Raw genomic sequence first — 20,776 nt, forward strand, 5'->3', positions numbered from 1 at the left:
AACGGGAAATTAAAGGAGGCCCATGTTGGGGGGGGCCTGACACAGGGGGTGCGATTAACAGCACTCCTTAAGATCGATCGATTCCGACTTTGCACTACCTTAATCACAGAGTAGATCTTTCGGTTTGAGATTTGTTCGCTTCTGCTCGCCTAGGTTCGTAGCTCCGTCCAGCGCTCACGGCTTGTGCACCTTCTAAGAAGGTTTGGCTCTGTTCTCGATGGCTTTTTCCGATACATGTTCTCTGCTGCGGTTTGCATGGTTTTTGGTTTGGCTAATGTGGCTGCAATTTTTTTTTTAGTGTTTGTTGGTTGTCGATTGAAGGTTCCGTGAATGCATATTCTAGGGATAGGGTTTTGGTTGGGTTTGTTCATGGTTTTCCTCTTCTCCATTTGTGTTGCATGTGCACTTTTGTGACATTACTGTGGCTTTGGTAGTTTTGGGAGATGTAGCCTTTTCATTTTTCTTACATTAGGGTTTCACGATTTTGACTTATTCAGGGTTAGTATTTTTAGTTTTTGCGGTTTTCCCCCTTCTTCATTTGTGTTGCATGTTCACTTTTTGGGCATTTTCATGGCTCGGCTAGCTTCATCAGATCTAGAGTTCTGATATCATGCTTCGCCGAGATTTGCAAGCGAAACAAGTCTCGCTCTATTTTTTAAAGCAAATGAAAAAACAGAGATAGTGAGAAAGAGTGAGCGAGTGGGGTTCATGTTAGTCGTCGGAAATTGAGGTAGAAAATAACACTTCTTTTCCCTATGTTTGCATGGGCTTTTGTTGATCTTTGCTGGGTTTGTGTCTTGATTTGTAATTTGTAGATCTAATGCTTTGTTTTTGTTTTTTTGTTCATAAGGGATTTTTGCTGAGTAGATTTTGCTTGCCACATGTATAAATTAGAATCATCTCCTGATGACCACAGTAGCTATGGCTTGAAGCGACGACGTGGTTGCTTGCGATTCTGAGTTTTACTTCATTGATGCTGTATAGAGTCCAAGGTGTGTGATGTATTTGATCAAAACCCCCCTTCTTCACATGTATTTATGTGGTCTGGATAAATTTTCTTACTTATGTTGTTGTTCTTCCTTTCTCTCTGTAGTGCTATTTTTTTTGGGGTCCTAATCTCACTTTGAAATTGGTTAATTGCCTAGCAACTCATATGTCTACAGCTTGTGGCCTTGAATCTGTAAATTGGTTTCCGAGTAAACCCGGAATGCTTTGGAACTCCTCACCAGAAAAAGGCATGTTTATTTCAAGGGAAAAAATCCACATCCATTTTTCCCTTTCATATGTACTATCTTTTCGACTCTCATCTTTATGAGGAGCAATAGAGAGCTATCTTTGTTGTACCAACTACTGTATTATTCTTTCACTATATGACATGAATGAAATGCATTTTTGAAATAGCAGAGTGCTAGAGTGAAATGTCTATTGGGAGGTTGGGGGTGGGGGGAGGGATGATTAACATTGGAAAAGATTTAAAAAATCAGCATCTATACCCTATTAGTGTTTTACAATTATTGAAAGTGTATTTCATCATGTGGTTTGGAAGAAAATGACAGCTTAATTTGGGACAAGTTACGGATAAACTGCAAATGAAGCATATGCCTGGAAAATACCAAGCATATTTATTGCGGCCTCTGGCAATTTTTCATCATTTCTGGAGTGGTGATTAACTCCTGAGTCTCGACTATGTGTATTTTCTCGTTCCAAAAGTTCCATTTTGAAGAATTGAGTCTCCATGTTCAATGGGTCTCAAAATTGAACATGGAAGACTGGAGACGGGTTGGAGTTCATTCATTCTCCATTTTGGAAGACTGGGAGTCATGGGGGATAAGGCCAAGGGTCTTTCATGTTGTGTGTGACACTTACTCTCTATTCGCTCTAAAAAATGTGTTCATGAAGTTCATTTGTTCACTTCCAATTGTTGATCTTATGGTGTTATGGTGCTATTTACTACACACGATCATTTGGCGGCTTCAATTATTCACTTTTTTCATTAGCTCAATCAAAAGTTTTACAACAGATGGAATTGAACTTTGTGTAGTTAATAAGTTTTGTTTTTCTTATTTTTGTAGCTTTTTGTATGTTTTCCCTTGCTTGGTTTTGTGGGGTGGGCCAGTTTGTGCAATGATTCTAGCTTCTGTTATTACCTGATAGTATGACGACCTTTTATATAATTCAGGTCGAGGAATTGCGTGCAGAAAGTCAGCAATCATCAGAGTCATCAGGCATAATTGGATGCTCCAGGGGCGCTTCAATAGCATCTTCTCACCAGCAAATATCTGTCACAGTGGTGACGGAATTCGTACTTGAAATGAATAAGCAGTTTCAAGATGTACTTTATTTTCATCACAGGTAAATTAAAGTTCGTTGTTATATGTACTTTGTTGCCTAAAACCGATCCATCATTTGTAATTGTTCCCTAGATGAGGTCACATACTTTGGTTTCAGAATTCATTTTGTTCAACCCACGTCCTAACTCCGAACATATTTCAGTTCTTTGTTTTTCTTGCCTGAACCTTCTAATTTCAATTAATGAATGCATTGGGAATCTGATAAACCATGCCAATCAAGGTAATCTTTGGCTAACACATCTGAATAAATCTTATGAAAACTAAAATACCTGTAGCAATTCAATTTGACATCAACTTTGGGAGGTAGAAGAAAAGTGCATAAATTTTAAGAAGAGCTTTGTTGGCTTCATACATATTGCTTACACTTTTATGGAGGGCAGTTTGACCCTTGAAGACCTTCAACCACAGCCAGCGTCAACATAAATCTCCCTGGATTAGATTCCCGGTTCTCTCATTTATTCTTCCCATCCAACCATAGTCTCAAGGACACAATAATTATGACCACCTAATGGGTATGGAACTTGTTTTTTAATTTTTATCCCTTTTGCTTTTATATGTATGCATGCATAATCCATAAGTAAGACCAAGTAAGTTTTAGCTTATCTGTTTCCTGGCATGAGAGTTTGCATCAATGTTCTGGGTGCTAACCTTTTGTTTTTCCTCCCCATTTTTCCCTTGTTTCTCTGGCTGTAGGTAAGTCAGTATACAACAGATGGGCTTGAACGAGCCAGAGACAGCCTTACTAAAGCAGTTGCTCCCTTCGCTACTATTGCACAGACAAGCTTTAGGGAGTATGCGTTAGCAGGGGTTGCATTAGCTTGCGGGAGGCTGATACTTATGTATATGAAACCCTTAATCAAACTTATGCAACCTACTGTTGTCACACTCATCTACTTTTATGATTTAAGAAATATTCAAAATCGTTCTCTTCAACGGGCATGACAGACGTGCAAGGCACGTTGCGATGTACCTAGTCTTTAAAAACGCTCACATGCTCTCCCGCGAGCCCATTGTCCGCGCCTATTTGCAATTTTGACCCTCTTGATCACCTTTACACGTATCCATATGTAGCATAAACTTGCTTGTTGTAGTGTTGTTTGACTTTAACTCCCCGACTCAAAAACATCTATTGTGCAAGCAAGCCTATCGGGTACAAACCAATTGTCCATACAACATCATCTCGTCTCCTTTGAAAACTTCAACAACTCCACCACCAGAATGAAAACCTGCAACCTTCTCGAATCTAGCATTCCCAGAGACACTAAATTAATATTAAGCACACACAAAGAATTTACATTGTGCGGCACCCAATTGCCTACGTCTACAGCTGAATGAGAGTGTATATTACGGTATATTGAAAGTGTTTACCATGACGAAAGAATACCCAAATCCCGACACCCCCGCTTGCTTGTGGTACTTTTTCTTCTCCCTTACACTCTCAATATTTCCTCTCAATCTCTATATTCATCGCTAGCCCCCTTTGCAAAATCTGTAGAACCATCAGGGGTTATACCACTTTGCTTCCCTGGCCAGGAGAAAGCCATCTTATTGGACTCCAATTCGCTTCTATATCGTGTGCAACAAAACCAAAGAGGGAATAACTACAAGTCATCTTTGAAGACGTATGATAAAAAATATTCTTTGAAGACACAACATGAATGCAGTTTAAGCCAATTCTTTCGGACTTTTCTCTGCCTATCACGTGGCAAAATCCTAATTAAAAAATGTCTTCTTCAATAAAAAGAAATTTAGCCATCATAATCTTTGAATTACAATCAAGAAATTTTTCCTTTTCACATGGGTTGAATAAAGCATTAAGAACTTTGGATTTGGGAATGACAGTCTCAAAATTTGGACCAATCTGACCGTCAACATCTTTAAAAGTAGATTCCTTCATTTGGATTTTCAAATTATTTTCTTAATTGCTTTAATTATTATCAGTATATCAATTAATCTATAGGGCAAAGTCCACTTTCACCCCCTGTGGTTTTGGCCATGTGCGGATACACCCTCTATGATTCAAAAGTGTAAATATAACCCCATGTGGTTTTAAAATTGTGCGGATAGACCCATTGCCGTCATATTTTTCATCCATATTAACTGAGGTGTATCTCACACGCCTCTAGAATGTAATCTGAGTCGTTTATAATGTATTAAATAAAGAATAGAGTATCTCTATAAAAAAATCATCTCGATGAGACATCAATAACTCAGTGATCTAATTTTTAGTAAATTCAAATTTGAAATTTTAATTTCATAACAAAATCGATTCGACCATGAGCTTGTCATTTTCTGATTGACTTGAATTTTGGTAAAGATATAGTACTCATCAAAATTTACAATATCAACGGTTTAGGTTCAATTTTTGGTATAGGGGATGGTGTGGTTAGATTTAAAAAAGAAGAAAAATCAAGGGACATGATGAGGGTATATCGGTCTTTTAATATTGTGTCCGTTAATATGGATGAAAAACATGACGGCAGGGGGTCTATCTGCATATTTTCATAACCACAGAAGCTTATGTGCACACTTGTAAACCATAGGGGGTGTATCCGCACATGACTTATACTGCAACGGGTCAAAATGAACTTTGCCCTAACCTATATCTATATAGCCTTTTTATGGAAAATGGTAATGAACGAGAATTTTGGACGAAAGGGCTTGCCAAGTGTCAATTAGAGTTGTAGTACTTAATTAGTAGGTAAAATGAGAGGTTGGTGGGGGACACTAGGAAATGAGGGGTGGGGTTGGGAGAGAAAAATGGTCTTGGCTCGTAGGCCATGGAGACCCTAAACACACAAGGAATCGAGACACACCCATATGATAGATTGGAGACAAATCCAAAATTATCTAAACCTACCTTCAACCCATCCCCCCTCTTACCCACAAGCCAAGCCACAATGAGGCAGCTACTCCGAAATTATTCAAAGTAAATGCCAAGAGCTCTCTCATTATTATATACTACTTTTGTGTAACTAATACTATGTAACGGACCCCTCCATATCCACACCGTATCTTTCTGCATCGAAGATTTTGTGTTTTTGCCCCACCCCTGGCTTTATGCATGTGTGCGTGTATCTCTGTTTAATTCGCCTCTAACTCCAACATTAACGGAATCATGGCCATCCGGAGGAATCGATTCGAGGATTACAACCCTTTTTATGCTTTGCGACCCAGAAATCGGAAATGGAAGACAAAAGCCCACCACAAAGCTCAATGCCATAGTGGCAAGCCTTTTCAAAATCTCACCCCGAACTAAACACAAACGTGAAAGGTTATAGAGGACACCTATGGCGACCCTACATATTGTATCCCTCAATGCCGTACATGCCATTGATTTTCTTTTATCTCTCGTGTATTCCGTGGCGACGGGGAGGGTTGCTACATCGCCAGGCTGAAGTCTTTTACAAGGGTTTTGGGTCTTTAATTTGTTTCGTTGAGCCGTTTGTTTTGTTTGAATCCTTTGTTTGTTGGGTCGTTTTCTATGGATGTTGTGTGTTTCGTTGTACTATATCATTTCACATGTATGTAGTTTACATTTTCTCGAAAATAAAAGTTCTTAACGATCACTTGATCTAAAACTAGAAGGGATGGCTCCAGATAGCTCAAGGCCTAAATCAACAAATTCAAACGAAGGATCGTCTCCCATTGACGCCAAAAAACCAGAACAAAAAATATTGATTATAGGTTTGTTCAGTAGTTAATTTTAAAGCTCGGGATTAGTCGAGTTGCGCAAGTGGAAATGTATAGAGAAAAAGACAATTGCAGTTCGATAAATCAATTGCATAGTGTACAGTTTTACTTAGTAGTCCAAGCAAGTTCTGTAACTCGGGTTGAAAAACCGAGTTTGCAATGCTACATTTCTAAGAGATATTAACGTGTCCTGAAAATAAAAAAATAAAAAAAATACATCGTCGCATTATGAACCGTTCATTTCTTTGCACTGCGTGAGGATTCTCATTTAGTTTGAGTTTTGTACCTAAATAGTAGTATTCCTTTTGACCAGCCTTTGAAGTGGATGCGGGACTAGAACAGAGCAGATAGAAGGCAGGGAAAGGCAACCTACATTCCGTTAATACAATATTGAGAAATATTATCATTATGTTATCATGTTTTGTAGGTTCTATTATTCATGTTTCCTAGTTGGGCTGATTTCTTTATAATGCATTTTTTCTATTTGGTTTAGATTTCTTAGTGACAAAAAACATTGTAGCCTGTATAACGGCATACTAAGGTTATGTTTGATACATGATCAATAATACATCATTTTGCTTTTCTTAACACATTCACTTGTGAGTGGCGGAGTGAGAAATGAGGTGGGGGAAGGGATTTTGTTTGGCAGTTATGATATCGTCAGTTAGCCTCCAACATAATCCAGGCATATTTATATTCCTCTTCATGGGCGGTGAAACTTGCTCCTTATATTAGTATATGCTCAATCCTATATTGAATAATTAAGTGCATGCTTCTTGTTGCAAGTTCTCCATACTCATTTCATTTGTACTCTCTCTCTCTCTCTCTCTCTCTCTCTCTCTCTCTCTCTCTCTCTCTCTCAACATTGCATGTGGAAGTCCTGGTCCACTTTTTTTGTATTTGGAATGCCTGATTGGGGAGATAATTAAACAAAAAGCACAAGGTACAGAAAACTTCAAGTCATATGCCTGGGCCCTGGATTGCAATTCTAATTGCTTCATGCTGCCTAGGCTAGAGCATTCACAGCGCGAATTGCAGTGCTTTTCATAGTTCTAAGGTTATCTCTGATTCTCTGTCACCAATATATTTCAATAACCTAGGCAATCAATTTCATACAAAGAAAATGGTTTTTCCTTTAATTGTCGTAATAGAACTTGCAAAAAAAAAAAAAAAACATACATACAAACTAGTCCGTGAACAAATGTAAGACTACATGTGTGTTGCCATAGGAAAACAAAAACCAGATTGAAGTAGAACAAACCAGTAGCATTGAGAAGCAGACACTGACAGATAGAAACAACTGCTGAAAGTCGTAACCACCAACAAGATACAAAACCTGAATTGTGCAGATTGGTCAATTCCTATGTTAAAATACAGCCTAACTATCTGTCTGGCTAATAACAAGAAACTTTTCCTAGCCAATTCTCATTTTCAAGTAAAATATAACATTTACCTGAATAACTTTCATTGCAATTTGCAACAGTTCTACCAAGGACAGGATGTGCAACAAAAATTCTTGTGCAGCTATAACAACAAACAAAGCATCGGTCTTAGTGGATATGAAAAACAAATTACTTAAAGGATGTGAAGTTCCGATTTGAGTCTTATTTCTGATAGCAAACATTTCCTTTCCTATCTTGATTTCAACTTGATGAAATCGAGCACTTTTTTAATACTAAAATAGAGAAGCACGGTTGTCTTCCAGAATAATATGTGGCTGAATTATCGAATGACTTAAAAAAAGTAACCCACAACGTGTGGCTGTTAACTAACTACAAGGTCGAACCTTATGGTTAACAGCCACAAATTTTGTTTTACTGCATGGAATGGAAGCTCATGAACTGGGAGGTTTTTGTTTCCCCAATAGTTGTAGGGACCACCCCGCCCTTCTTAAGCCCATCTCTAACTCCAACTTTGCATGCATCTCTCTCTCTCTCTCTCTCTCTCTCTCTCTCTCTCTGGAACAATATATCTAATCTCTGTGATCTGAACTGCATTTGATTACAAAAGCTTCATTGAATCATTGGACATGTTACACTTGGACGATTCCTTCACCGGAAACAGTACGGACATGACTGTGCTCCAGAGACATCAAGCTATTTTCAGCCGTCAGCATGAGGACCAGAGACAAGACAACAATGCAATTGAATCTTACGCAATGCCTCGGCTTCAGAGTCTCATCAGTGATGATTCGATGGTATATCAAGAGCTGATGAGTAGCTCGATGAATGCCGATCAGTACCTGGGAAGTATGTTTCCTGCATTCAGAGAACTCCAGTTGGCCGGAACTGAGTTCGTTGGCGATACAATTAGTATTGCGCCTTTACAGTTGGTGACTTGTGGTTCTCCGGACGTTAATCACTCTTTTTCTGTAGGACTTAACTTGAAGAAGAGGAAAGCCGATGAGGTTCGTGTGTTTGTAAACTCTACTGCAACTAATTTGTTTCTCTTGGTTCACTTTCCGTACTTCTTTCAACAAACAAGTACGTTTAGGAAGTCCTTGTTCTGACTCTGGCCCCCTGCTGTTTATTTCTAATTCAATCCCATTCAACGTTTTTTTCTTGATCGGCAAAAGTGACATTTTATTAGGGAAAGGGATTGGAATCCCATTCAACATTGTGTGAAATAATAATTGTATCATACTGTTTTGTGCAATACCAGCTTATTGTAGAAGAGTGCTGTAATGACGACGAGATTGGAGTAGAAGTAAGGCAGGGAGAATCTGCTGCAATAGAAACAACTAATTTGGAAACTTCAACCAACAATTCGAAGGTTTCTGATGTTCAGAAGCCTGATTACATTCATGTCAGGGCACGCTGCGGTCAGGCCACGGATAGCCACAGTTTGGCTGAAAGAGTGAGTCTTTTTTGTTTTTTTTTGATAAAGATCTGAACAATATACAAAGACAAAATGGGAACTTGGAAGGCAAAAGTGAAGGGGGAAACATCCAACTATGTTTGCACCCTCCCTAACCTCCACTAGAACAGCCTTGTGATTCCAGAAACGGGAAAAAAAAATTGGGAGAAAACCAGGGAAAAAAATACCGAACCAATGAAAGATAATAGTAGTAGTTGTTACAAATTAATGTGAATTCTGCTTTCGTAGGAGAATACATCAGTAAGGGCTACGTGTTTTGTTTTGTTTTGTCTTTTTGATGGACTAATAGGCGAGGAGGGAGAAAATAAACAAGAAGATGAAATGTCTGCAAGATTTAGTTCCAGGGTGCAGCAAAGTTACAGGCAAGGCTGGGATGCTCGACGAAATTATTAACTACGTGCAGTCTCTTCAAAGACAAATTGAGGTGATCTCCAGCTTTTGTTTTCCACCTTATTAGTCTACTTAGGCTATGTATTGCCGATGTCAAAAAGTTTGGTTTAACTGAAAAAGAAGAACACTTGAAGTCTTGAACCATGTTTGAGAAAGATCCCCAAAAGACAACACAATTTTGGCTTCTAATTTCTAAAGCTATGTCATTTGTTCCAAATTAGACCACACTTTTTAACTTTTGTACAGAAATAAAACATATGATGAACAATGAATTTTTTTCCGAAATGACAAGATTCCAAAAAAAGAAAGAAAGAAACAAGTCAGATGTTTTGGGGAAACCAAACCACAGCCGTATTGCCAGTTCTGACTAATTACATGCTTCTGCTGGTTTTTGTAACAGTTCCTATCGATGAAACTAGCTGCCTTGAATCCAATACTTGACTTCGACATGGATAGATTCTCCATGGAAGAGGTCAAATTGAACTTCAGAACTCCCCAGAATTGGCTTAATCTTAGACTGATCGGTGACTTAACAAGGGTTGAAGGTCATCATGCTTATTCTATAACTGACTTGAGCTATAAAAATTTATGCAATGAAGTTTCCTGCTCACGTCACCAGTTTTCCAGCAGCCGTTGCACCTCCTGAAATGGCCGATTCGGCCTACCAGTTTAGTCAAGTGCAAAAGGGAGCTGCTGCTTATGGGATTGATATGCCAATAAATCCAATGCAACTTGCTCCTCAGAGAAGCACCACAAGCTCTTCTTCTTTGTCTATTCCAAAGGTTTATTTGGACTCATCCCACTTTCACGTAATTTCCTCAACTTCCAAGTTTTTATTCCATCTCACCACCTGTTTTAGATATACTAGTGATTCCTTTTGTTGTGCGTTGCTTCACATTGCAGCAAATTCAACCCCTGTCAACTTGGGAAACTGATATACACACTCTTCACACCACTGAGTTCCATTGAGAAGGGCCAATTGTATTACTACCAATCTCCACTACTTACAGGTGAGTGGCGCGGATATTTGAATATTTCGTTTTAATGAACTAAAGAGAATAGGGATGGTCGGTAAGGACTGAAGACTAGTGAGGAGTAAGGATGAAGCAAGAGGGGCTGAATCCCTACATAGAATACTAACACCAGTACAATTACTATCCTAATATGAGAAAGTCTGAAGCATTGGGAACTTTGCAAAGGAAGCTTTACTAACCTAAATCATTAGCACCTTCATCGATATTTACAAGCAAGGCACAATTATCAGTTGACAAAGCTTTTTCGTCTTGTCTCCAGGAGCTGATATTGCCTCTAACGTCACATGCCTAGCTCGTTTGTTTACATTCTTGCATTCATATTATATTTGTGTAATGTTTTGTGCAAAGAAAATTGGTATTTTGACTATTTTCAATCTAGCAGAACCAAAAAGAGACAACGAAGGGGACTAATTCTCAAGAAAAAGTTCCATGTAAATTGATGCTTTCTAAGCTCCTAATTGGAAATAGTATTGTTAAATGTTGCTTCTAGATCTTCAGCTCTGAAGGAAAAGTATGGTTTTGCATGCAGGCACCAGTCATTGATGGTTACAGCCTGAGGATGGAGTGGCTATTTTTGGATACCAATCACTGTAGATTCCCATGATTCTCTTTGTGTAATGTTCTCCCCTGCCTCTCCGATCTGCCTAATTCACCAAATACATGAATCTGCACTTACACACAATGTTGTAACATTAGCATTGAAATTTGTAACAAAGTTGGATTTCCTATAGTATGAGGATAGTGGATTTTTTTTTGGGGTAAGGATTGTGGATTTTTGAATGTTTGCATTCATGTGTAAGGGACGAAAAGTACCACAACGCAAGCGCTATTAAAGTTAGATATGTTGATAATGAAGGACAGAAGAGTTTTTAGCTTATAGTGAAAATTCACTTTAAGCTGCGCAGGCACAAGGAAGGTGGACGTTATTGAAGGGAAGATGATAAAGACATTGCTATAAAATGGAGCAATTTATGGAAGAACCGTGAGAGGAACAGAAAATACAAGGGAAATGATGGACCTCCACGGATTCACTGTGTAGCCGTTGCTCATGTAGTTGCAAATTAAGAGCTTGAATACCATATTTGTAAAACAATCTAAGGAGCGCAAAAGCAATAGGAAGCGCTCTAAGTACTACTAAAGATAGAGACGGTTAATCTCATCAACTTATTTATCATATCATGTACGTACGGTTAAAAACTAGTCCATGAGATAAAAATATCATACATTTCCTTCTCTCTTAACAAATCCCTCTCTAGATTCAAGATCCATACATATTTTTTGCAGTTGCTCCGTCATGTGCTAGATATAGTGGTTTGATAGTAAGCACCATAATTAACCTAACCGCTTGATCTTCATTGGTCCACAGTTTCTTCAGCATTGTACGTCTTCCCCGATAATTACTCCTATCCTATGTGCTTCTTCTGCGCACAGTCTATATATCTTTCATTCATTGGTGTTTTGATTTCATGTTTGTGTAAATTATACGACAATTTCGTGTACGCCAGGAACTCAGATGGCAATGGGGGTGAAATCAGTTCAGTTTGCTCTGATTTTTTACGAATTTTGCAACCAAACCATGCAGTTACTTTGTTTTGGAAATCTCAAAACCGAATTAAACCTGTCCCAACAAATTCGGTTTAGGCCCGTTTTGGTTATTCAGATTGGTCCGGTTTCCTCGGTTTATTCGGTTTTTGGTCTACAACCAAGTCTAACGGGTCAACAAATATAAATTGACAAAATAACTCATTCCAAAAGCCAATTTAACTGCAGTTCAAAAAAATATATTAACCATAGCCATGGACCTAATAATGCCAAAATAACAAAAAAGGCCTAATAAGATTAGAAAACACATAATATCATGGAAAAACTTTAAATTAAATTTTTTTTTTTGTTAAGCGGAAAATCTTTAAATTAATATCTAGAAATTATTTCCTTATATCCAAAGGCTGTCATACCTAACTTGGAAAAGACAGAACTAGCGTCAGTGTTAAGGTTTCCGGGTTATGAGTCACTGGGGTCTCACTCATAGAAATTATCATCTATGTCAAGTGGTGCTTCTCACCAATCAAAACCTACCTTGTGTGTTGATTTTTCGCTTGACCCAAAAAAAAAAAACCTACCTTGTGGGTAAATCAGTCCGTAAGTTTGCCACCATTTGAGGCAATAGTACCCACTGACACATATTCTTCTCTCTCCACAGACATAGCCTTCTCTCTCTAAAATAGGCGGGTAGATCTAAAAATTGAACCCAAGATCTGGGTATCCAAAAAAAAAAAAAGGACCAAAAACTTATTTTTTTTAATTAAATGTGTTATATGATGAGAAAATGGCATATCTCGTAAATTAGAAAATAAATACTTAAAATAGAAGTATCTTAGTAGAACGGAGTATAAGAAGACCCGCTCTCTACGCTAAGATTTTTGAGTTTTTTCTTGTTTTGTCCTTACTAAAGAAAATTTGTAAATTCCAAAAAGTCGGCTTAAAATAAAAATTTATGATTTCTACTCAAATATTTTGGAAATATCCAAGATAAAGTCTCTTAGGATATTAAAATATATATATTAGGGTAAAAGTAAAAAATATACTTTTTCGATTCCTCTCGTCTGTAACGCTTGGTAATGGCTAAAAAGTTGTTGGGTAACACCGAGTAACGACTAAAAAATTGTTGGGTAACGACAGCCATTTTGTTGCAAACGAACAAATTAATTTAATTTTTTTAATAAAGAAAAAAAACCAAAAAAAAACTTACTGAAACTTAGTCTAAAACCATCAAAGTTTGTATTTTTTACTTTTATCCTAATATTTTTGTTGTAATATCCGAGAGGCTTTATCTTGGATATTGTAGGTAAAAAAGTCATAATTTTTACTTTAAGTTGATTTTTTGGGCTTTATGATGAATATTTTTAAAAATATTTGGATTAAATTCATAATTTTCTTCTTCTGTTCTTCTCGTTGAAACGAATCAATAATCACAAAAGTTTGTTGCAAAATTAAAAAATCTTAGCGTAACAGGGCGGATCTTCTTAGAGAGAGTTTCCGCTAGTGAAAATTTTATAGAGTTTTAATTATGGTTGAAAAGTTGTTAGGTGTTTTTGTTAGTGAATAAATTGTTGAAAAATATCAAGTTATTATTTGCGGTAGTGATTTTTTTTACTGGGTATGTGAGTGAAAAAGTTGTTAAATTAGTAAAAACTTCTTTATTATTGAAATCAATTGGTAAAATGCGTTAAATTTTTTTTGTTAATGGAAATGAGGTGGTAAAATGTGTTAAGTTTTTTTGTGTCTACACAATTTTGGGCAGTTCAAAAAAAAAAAAGAATTTTTTGATTTACATGCCTATTTTAGAGAGAGAAGGCTGTGTAGTGGAGAGTGAAAAATGTGTGTCAGTGGGTATTTAATGCCTCAAACTGTGACAAACTTTTCAACAGCAAATTTTACCCATAAGGCAAGTTTTGATTGGTGGGAGGCACCACCTGACCAAGGGCTGTACTATTCATGGGCTGCCTTGGGCTGTAGCCCATGTCTACCACAAAAACCAAAAAAATAAATAAAAATTTATATGTAAATTTCAGTCTAAATAATTTTAGCCTAACCCACCATCCAAAATTCAGCCTGGCCTAACCCACCATCCAAATGATTTCAGCCAGCAATTCCTCGAATCGCGAAACTTTAGATCGGTAAATATTTCATTATTATGGAGAGCACTGGCTCGTGTGCTTAGATTTGTACTTATGTTGTTAATTGCAAAGTACTGGCTATTGTGTGAAGATTTGCTCTTATATTGTTAAATGCAGAACACTCACTGATATGCTTAGATTTTTACTAATTTAGTTGATGCAGATCGAGCACGGACGGATGCGCTTAAATTGGTTTAAAATATTGGTTATTACAATCTTACTTTTTTAGATCTAGATTATAATGGATCAAAAAAAAAATCTGGAAATTGCGTCAAATTTGGGGTGGAATTACAAGTCTTATTTTTTAGAAATTGCTTTATATGCATATTATATACACTACTATTTTGCCCACCAAAATTTTATTTTTTTTGGGTAAGCCCAGGGCAGAACCAATTCCTGGTTCCGCCCTTGCACCTGACAGAGATGACATGTTGCCCTTGGCGCTACGGTAAGTATTATATATGGTTCGGTTCAATTCTTTTTCTTCGGTTTATTTCGACCAAAATCGAAACCGTACTTGTTCTAGTAGCTAGTAATTTTTTTTCACAATGAAAAATTGAACTGAACCAATAGGTTGGGAAAACCAAACCAAACTACTTTCTTCAACCGGTTTTAAGCTTATCATACGGTTTCTTTCTCTTTTTTTGGTTAAATTACTTAAAGATACTTTTCTTTTCCTTTCCACACGCCACAATTTTTTTTGATTGTGTTGACTATAACATTGGTGATAAGAATATTAGTGATAGATGAAAATCAGATTGATGGAATTGGAATACTTTTGTTCCAGGTTACATTCTTGATAGTCACGGAATTTACGAAGATAGATATTAGTTCCAAATTCCATTGCTCAATTCCACTTGTGCCCTTTTCTCCTTTTTTTTCTTAGACCAAAATTGGATAGAATCATACAAGGTATTCCTGCACCCCTTTTGAAGGGGCGAAAGTCACACAATTACAAAAGTTGAGGGTTCGAAATATACATTTCTATATCATCAGGGGTTATTCGTTATTCTAAGATAGGAAAAGGGGTCTCCGTGTAATTAATCCTTATTTCTTCTGAACCAAATCGGAGGGCTTTTCAAATTACGACTTGTAGGAATAAAGTAGATAGAAATCCGATCAGTTTGGAAGGAAGGAAGAAAGAAAGAATGGCGACGGAATCATCGGAAGGGGAGGAAGAAGGAAAGCTCATGGGTGGGAACCAGCAGTTGACGATCGATGACGAAGACCTCCGTGAAATGGCCAAGAAGGCCGCCTGGAGTGTCAGCTCTTGCAAGCCTGGCAACGGCGTCACTTCTCTCCGCGACGACAACCTCGATACCTACTGGCAGTACTCTCTCTCTCTCTCTCTCTCTCTCTCTCTCTCTCTCTCTCTCTCTCTCTCTCTCTCTCTCTCTCTCTCTCGGTTTGTGTGTGTATATATGCATTTGTATACTTGTATTTACACTATGTGCACACTAAACCACATTTTTCAATCGGGAAAACCAGACACTTCAGGATTTGACCACAATAATTCATAACTTCTTTTCACGCGCACAACTGATTCGCGACATCCTGAACAGTACGTAATGTTTTTTCGCCGAGAAAAAGGGTGGAGGAGGGGGCGACCGGGCACATCAACCTCCCTGGGCGTGACTATTGGGACTCCAGACCCGCCGCAGGACCCGGAAGGGACCAAAGAGCCATAGCAACTACCGCCCTAGTGGACCGCAGCCGTACTTCGCAGGACCACCAAGTTCGAGTGGGCATTTGCGACTCGAACATGTGACCTCCTGGCCCCCAAAACCCAGTTGGGGTGAGCCATGAGCCACTAGGCTACCACCCCTGGTGGTTGAACAGTACGTAATGTATACGCCAAGAACTAGCAAATCATACCACAGCAACGTGCAACAAAAGAATCGTAAAGTGCGCAACCAATCATAATGCATAGCTCCAGTTTTGTAATGTTGTTTTGGTGCAAATGTGAGTAAAATGGATTTTTACTACACACAGACAGACAGGCATGAGGAAAAACAAAGATACACCTTGACGTCCCATAGGAAATGAGGTTTTATGGTGAATGTTGGCGGTTATGGCATTTTACAAATGCATCACAAAGCATTGTAGCTTTTTGGTTTTGGATTTTTGTTGTCGAGTAAAGTTGAAAGTTTGTTGAAAATTTATGATGATTTGTACTGTTAGTTCTGAATCATTTTGGTGTAGTTTTGAATCCCCACGGTGGGCAGTAGGCTTTGTACCATGGCCGCACCCACATTTATGTGTGTGCCGTAAATAGGAAAAACCTTGATCGTGTGCTATTTCAATTCAGATCAGATGGTGCCCAACCTCACCTTGTAAACATTCAATTTCAGAAGAAAGTGAAGCTCCAAGTAGGTATTGTATGCCATTTGCATACACTTTTATCGTCTTTATCTCTCGCATTCGTAATCTTTTTTTTCATGTTTGTTGATGTTAAGGAGTATAAATTCTTGTTTTCCAGTTGGTGGTTCTCTATGTGGATTTCAAGCTTGATGAGAGCTACACGCCTAGTAAGATCTCTATCCGTGCTGGTGATGGCTTCCAAAATTTGAAGGTAAATTTGCCCATCAAGATGGGTTATTCCCTAAACAATTGGGATGAGTTTGAGCTCACAAGCACACGTGCAGAACTGTTATTTCATAATTTTTTATTGGATTGTGCTTCATAGAGTTCAGTTTGGTTCTTCCCTTGCAAATGCACCTAGGAGATAAAATCTGTGGAACTTGTCAAGCCAACTGGTTGGGTTTACATATCATTATCTGGAAATGATCCTCGGTAAGCATTATCAGCTTTGATCTGATATTCATGTCATTGTTATTGGTTGACTTGTTGCAGATTATTTTCGTTTTGTGCTAGTTTTTTTTTGTTTTCAAAAGTTTGTGATGGATTGATTAAATTCCTATTTGCTATTGTCGATTATATTTGGGACATAAAACACAATGACAGCCTTTATTTACTAAAACAGTGATCTCAACTCTGATGCTAATTTGGATGACTTGATTAAATATTGGGCAACAGATTATGTTTTTTAGTGCAACTGGGTTGGTATAACATTTATAATAGTTTTTTTTCCTGTTCTTTTGATATCATGATTAAAGTTGGAAGCCGCATTGTGAATGGGAGAGGTAACCGGGATTGCCAATGAAAGCCAAGTGCCGGGGGACGGGGAATACTTGAGAAACATATCATTTGATACTAGTAGTAAATACTTGTTGTGGATGGGTCTAAATCTAGGAGAGAAAAAGAACCTTCTTTCCCCTTTAACTGAAGATGGCACTAGTTCAAGCTACCAATCAGTAAAGAAGAGCTTTTAATCTACAAGATCACAACTGTATATCTCCCATTGACGAAAATCTATGCACACCACAAGAACTGTTTCAGTTGTGAAGAGGAAAGAACAAATGTGATGCGATGTATGGATTTAATTCTTGTTGAATGTGTTGCTACTTCTTTAAGGCTAGAATTCCAGGTTCTACATGCAATATTTTCCCTCTAATTGGTGTGTTGCTTTAATTCTTGTCAATTTACGTCATTTTTACGTATGCTCTTACAGTACTCTGTGTTTAGTATCTGGTGTTTCCTGTAGCCTTAATGGCTATATGTCTACTTCTGCATCTTAATATTGGGTTGATATTAAAGAAGGCTACAGAAAAAGGCTACTGGGGGATTCTTGTTTGGTTCCATTGTGCTTGGCGAAAGGAAATTTAATTAACATCCAAGCAAGTTGTTAAGGCACCCTGTTCCTAGCATTGGAGAACTGCACCTTGATCATTTTGAGGAAATAGATGGACTAATTCTGAAATACGTGTATTTACTGGTTTTGAATTGTTTGCAGCAAAGTTTGTGAGCTTACGAACTATATATGTTTACAATCATCTTTGGCAGGGAAACTTTTGTCAATACTTTCATGTTGCAAATTGCTGTATTGTCGAATCATCTAAATGGAAGAGATACCCATGTGCGGCAGATAAAAGTTTATGGGCCTCGACTGTGCGTCACAATCCTTCTACTTTATTCTTCACGAGTAAGAGATTATCTGTTTTTTAACTGCACTATCTCATCACATGCTCTGTTGCAGGAACCCCATTCCTCGCCAACCCTTTCAGTTCACCTCAAGGGAGTTCATTACTTACTCAACGGTGAGATGAGAATCATGATATCATGTGTGGTTGAGCGAAGCACTTATCATGCTGCTGAATTTGATTATTTGAAGATAGGGAGGGGATCCTTGGTGTTGAATATTGTTGTTTAGACCAGCGAGAAACTAGATTTGTTTTTTCTCAATTTCTTTCTTGTTTTGTGCGTTGTATGTTGCTTAGCTTATAAAGGATTGATGTTCTGGCAAGTAAACCAAATTTCAGATGTTATGTGTCCATTATCCATTTTTGTACTGAGAACATAATTGCATGCTGTTGAATCAAACTGGCTGTGGAGACCTGCATTTGGGCACGAGCAAGAATTTGGTGCCAGGAATGTTTTGCTTGGCTTAGGTTTAGGGGAGTTTTGAGAGGGCTTATCATCAACAAGGAGAATAGATACATGCATTGAATCTGACTATGCCATCATTGTTAATCTGATAAACTAATAGGATGTTGGAAGTCATTCATTCAGAGGAACTGTTAAAGAGTGCAGGTTTATCCTAAGAAGATGATTGAATTGACCGGGTACTCAGGGAGGGCAGTCAAAATCTGCTGGCTACAATGGGCTGGTGTTCAAATGTCGAGGCCAGCTTGCTTTGTTAGTTGCTTTGTTTTCATTGTCTCAAAAGAAGTTTAGAGCTGCAGTTTAGTTTGTATAACAGAACGTGGTGAAAACTTGTGGGTGTACCTGTTTTCACATAAGTGACTACATAATTGCATACTTTCCTCCATTATTAAGGTTGCCTCATTTTGTATGACGACTATATTAAGCTGCATGGGGTACCAGACAAGTTGAAAATCTTCAAGCAAGAATTACCAAGCTTCAATTATTCAGGAGCTCTGCTGATTGCACTCATCATGCGCAGCTCGTCGTTAATTTTGCAAAAGGAAGCAGGATTTATTGAGATGGTAAAACTATAAGCGAGAACAAACCTATAAATGAAGGTCATGGGTGAAGAAGAACACTAGCACAAAGACAAGAACTAGTTAAGTGTTTGTCAATCCAGCTAAATGGATGCAGATTTTTGATCATGATACATTCAACATCCAAACTTCCAAAATAAAGACAACAGGTAAGCAAACGATATTTATCACCACCTCTTAACATACATGGAACTTGCAGAAAGAAAACTTATTCTGTGTTTCAACAATAGCATATTGTTCCTCAGAGCTTAACTTCAAAATACGGAAGAAAGATGTGTTTCTATTAGGAACATGTGTGAAAGATTGAATCCCACATCGGATAAATAGAAAAAGGATTGGACCTTAATAGACAATTGGATGACTCACTACTTACAAGACTTAATCTTTTAAGTGGATATATGGGTCAATGTATATTGGGACCGGTGACATGGTGCAGACTCCGTGGATATTCCCCAACTTAAGAGGGCGACTTAGCAAAAAGATGGTCATGATCAATAGAGGCTGATATTATTCATAATTTGTTTTCGTGTCAAAGCTGCTCAAGCAGTCCTGAATTGAAGTCCTTTCAAACTGATCGAATAGTAGTTTAAGCTCGTCAAGAATAACCCATCAGACAAGGGCAATTAGCCATATGAAATTCAACAATACTTGCCTCAGCTCCAACATACGTGTTCTAGCTCGATAAAAGTCATCTGAAACCAACTATATCACTGTGCTGGATACCCTTCGGATCTTTGTCACAGACAACAATAATTTATCATTCTCACTCTGCACTGTGCTAGACTAGAATTGTACGTGACAACCTCCCACAGGCTATAAAACTTCCACCAAATCAGCACTTGCCTTAAATTTCTTAAAACAGGATAATTATTACAAAACTACAAAATTAACCAGCTTATTCGCGAACTTTTTGTGTTTCAGCGTTTCCGGTCCTGACCATGTCCTTACCGTCGCGAAGTTGGTCCTGACTGAATATGCAGAACGCTGAATTCAAGGCATCTTGCAAAGAATTTGATGTCTAGATCAAGAAAATACTATACCAGATTAACCGGAGTGGTGACCACAACCAGTTGACTATGTACAACTATGAGCCAACTTTCCCAACACTGACACATAGATATACCTGTAAGTGTACAAATTCAGCAGATTGATCACTAAGTGGCAAATCAATGGGTTTAGGTCCATAAGCTAGTGCATATATGATTGAAGTTGCCAGGCAAAACAACTTTAAGTTGAAAATCTATTTAAGGGAAACCAAAGTGTTTAATAATGAAGAAACAAGCATGCAAATCATAAGTGGCTAAAAAGAGGTCAGGCCAAAGTTGTGCAGTCCCTATTGTCTATTGACAAATCAGTTAATTGGAGAATCCTGCATGTCATGCTGCAGTATCAGTAGTATCGAGCGAGTCATACATATCAATAAGTGGCATCACAATCGTGAACTTTTTAAAAAGAATTTATTAGAAGAAAAGTACCTTTTGAGAAGCCATATCAGCTGTATAAGCCATATGATGTGAAAGGTACTGAATCCGCCATTACTATCACGAACCTGCCCATAGAAGATCAATTTTCATTCCAACTAGAATCCTGGGCAATGGTCAGAAAATATGCATATTGGCCTATTTTGATTCAGCATTGTGTACTAATTAGTGCTTTTCCTTGTAAACTTTATA

The 20,776-nt window shown here is 37.9% G+C and overlaps 2 protein-coding genes and 1 long non-coding RNA gene across 9 annotated transcripts; all 3 read left to right on the forward strand.

The window, feature by feature from the left end:
* The first annotated feature begins 1,629 nt into the window (after nucleotides 1-1,629).
* Nucleotides 1,630-3,288, forward strand: LOC131297904 (uncharacterized). Its single transcript, XR_009190394.1, has 2 exons — nucleotides 1,630-2,352; nucleotides 3,045-3,288. It is a non-coding gene; the product is annotated as an uncharacterized LOC131297904 (long non-coding RNA).
* A 4,533-nt stretch (nucleotides 3,289-7,821) lies between these two features.
* LOC131297905 (transcription factor HBI1-like) lies at nucleotides 7,822-11,095 on the forward strand. Of its 5 annotated transcripts, none has more exons than XM_058323102.1 (7): nucleotides 7,824-8,451; nucleotides 8,706-8,900; nucleotides 9,211-9,345; nucleotides 9,712-9,783; nucleotides 9,911-10,093; nucleotides 10,215-10,321; nucleotides 10,875-11,095. In XM_058323102.1, exons 1-6 carry the CDS (start codon nucleotides 8,074-8,076, stop codon nucleotides 10,278-10,280), a joined length of 1,029 nt encoding a protein of 342 aa, XP_058179085.1. In that variant the 5' UTR covers nucleotides 7,824-8,073; the 3' UTR covers nucleotides 10,281-10,321; nucleotides 10,875-11,095. The 5 variants fall into 5 exon arrangements, 2 of the variants coding, with proteins under 2 accessions (XP_058179085.1, XP_058179084.1); XM_058323101.1 differs by having other exon boundaries at nucleotides 7,827-8,451; nucleotides 9,911-10,120; XR_009190397.1 differs by lacking the exon at nucleotides 10,875-11,095 and having other exon boundaries at nucleotides 7,822-8,451; nucleotides 9,939-10,093; nucleotides 10,215-10,862.
* A 4,013-nt stretch (nucleotides 11,096-15,108) lies between these two features.
* LOC131297906 (anaphase-promoting complex subunit 10) lies at nucleotides 15,109-18,402 on the forward strand. 3 transcript variants are annotated; one of them, XM_058323105.1, is made up of 6 exons: nucleotides 15,109-15,352; nucleotides 16,331-16,391; nucleotides 16,502-16,594; nucleotides 16,745-16,815; nucleotides 17,926-18,030; nucleotides 18,119-18,402. In XM_058323105.1, exons 1-6 carry the CDS (start codon nucleotides 15,171-15,173, stop codon nucleotides 18,186-18,188), a joined length of 582 nt encoding a protein of 193 aa, XP_058179088.1. In that variant the 5' UTR covers nucleotides 15,109-15,170; the 3' UTR covers nucleotides 18,189-18,402. The 3 variants fall into 3 exon arrangements, with proteins under 3 accessions (XP_058179088.1, XP_058179089.1, XP_058179087.1); XM_058323106.1 differs by lacking the exon at nucleotides 17,926-18,030 and having other exon boundaries at nucleotides 15,114-15,352; XM_058323104.1 differs by lacking the exon at nucleotides 16,745-16,815 and having other exon boundaries at nucleotides 15,114-15,352.
* Nucleotides 18,403-20,776: the final 2,374 nt, after the last annotated feature.

Source organism: Rhododendron vialii, chromosome 8a (assembly GCF_030253575.1).
Source record: "Rhododendron vialii isolate Sample 1 chromosome 8a, ASM3025357v1".
Taxonomy (NCBI): Eukaryota; Viridiplantae; Streptophyta; class Magnoliopsida; order Ericales; family Ericaceae; genus Rhododendron; species Rhododendron vialii.

Excerpts from the sequence above, each read along its gene's own strand:
- LOC131297906 (XM_058323104.1), top strand. The coding sequence starts at position 15,171 with ATGGCGACGGAATCATCGGAAGGGGAGGAAGAAGGAAAGCTCATGGGT. Across the intron at positions 15,353-16,330 it reads AACCTCGATACCTACTGGCA|ATCAGATGGTGCCCAACCTC; the intron begins GTACTCTCTCTC and ends ATTTCAATTCAG. Across the intron at positions 16,595-17,925 it reads ATGGCTTCCAAAATTTGAAG|GGAAACTTTTGTCAATACTT; the intron begins GTAAATTTGCCC and ends CATCTTTGGCAG.
- LOC131297905 (XM_058323101.1), top strand. The coding sequence starts at position 8,074 with ATGTTACACTTGGACGATTCCTTCACCGGAAACAGTACGGACATGACT. Across the intron at positions 9,784-9,910 it reads ATAGATTCTCCATGGAAGAG|TTTCCTGCTCACGTCACCAG; the intron begins GTCAAATTGAAC and ends TATGCAATGAAG. Across the intron at positions 10,121-10,214 it reads TGGACTCATCCCACTTTCAC|CAAATTCAACCCCTGTCAAC; the intron begins GTAATTTCCTCA and ends TTCACATTGCAG.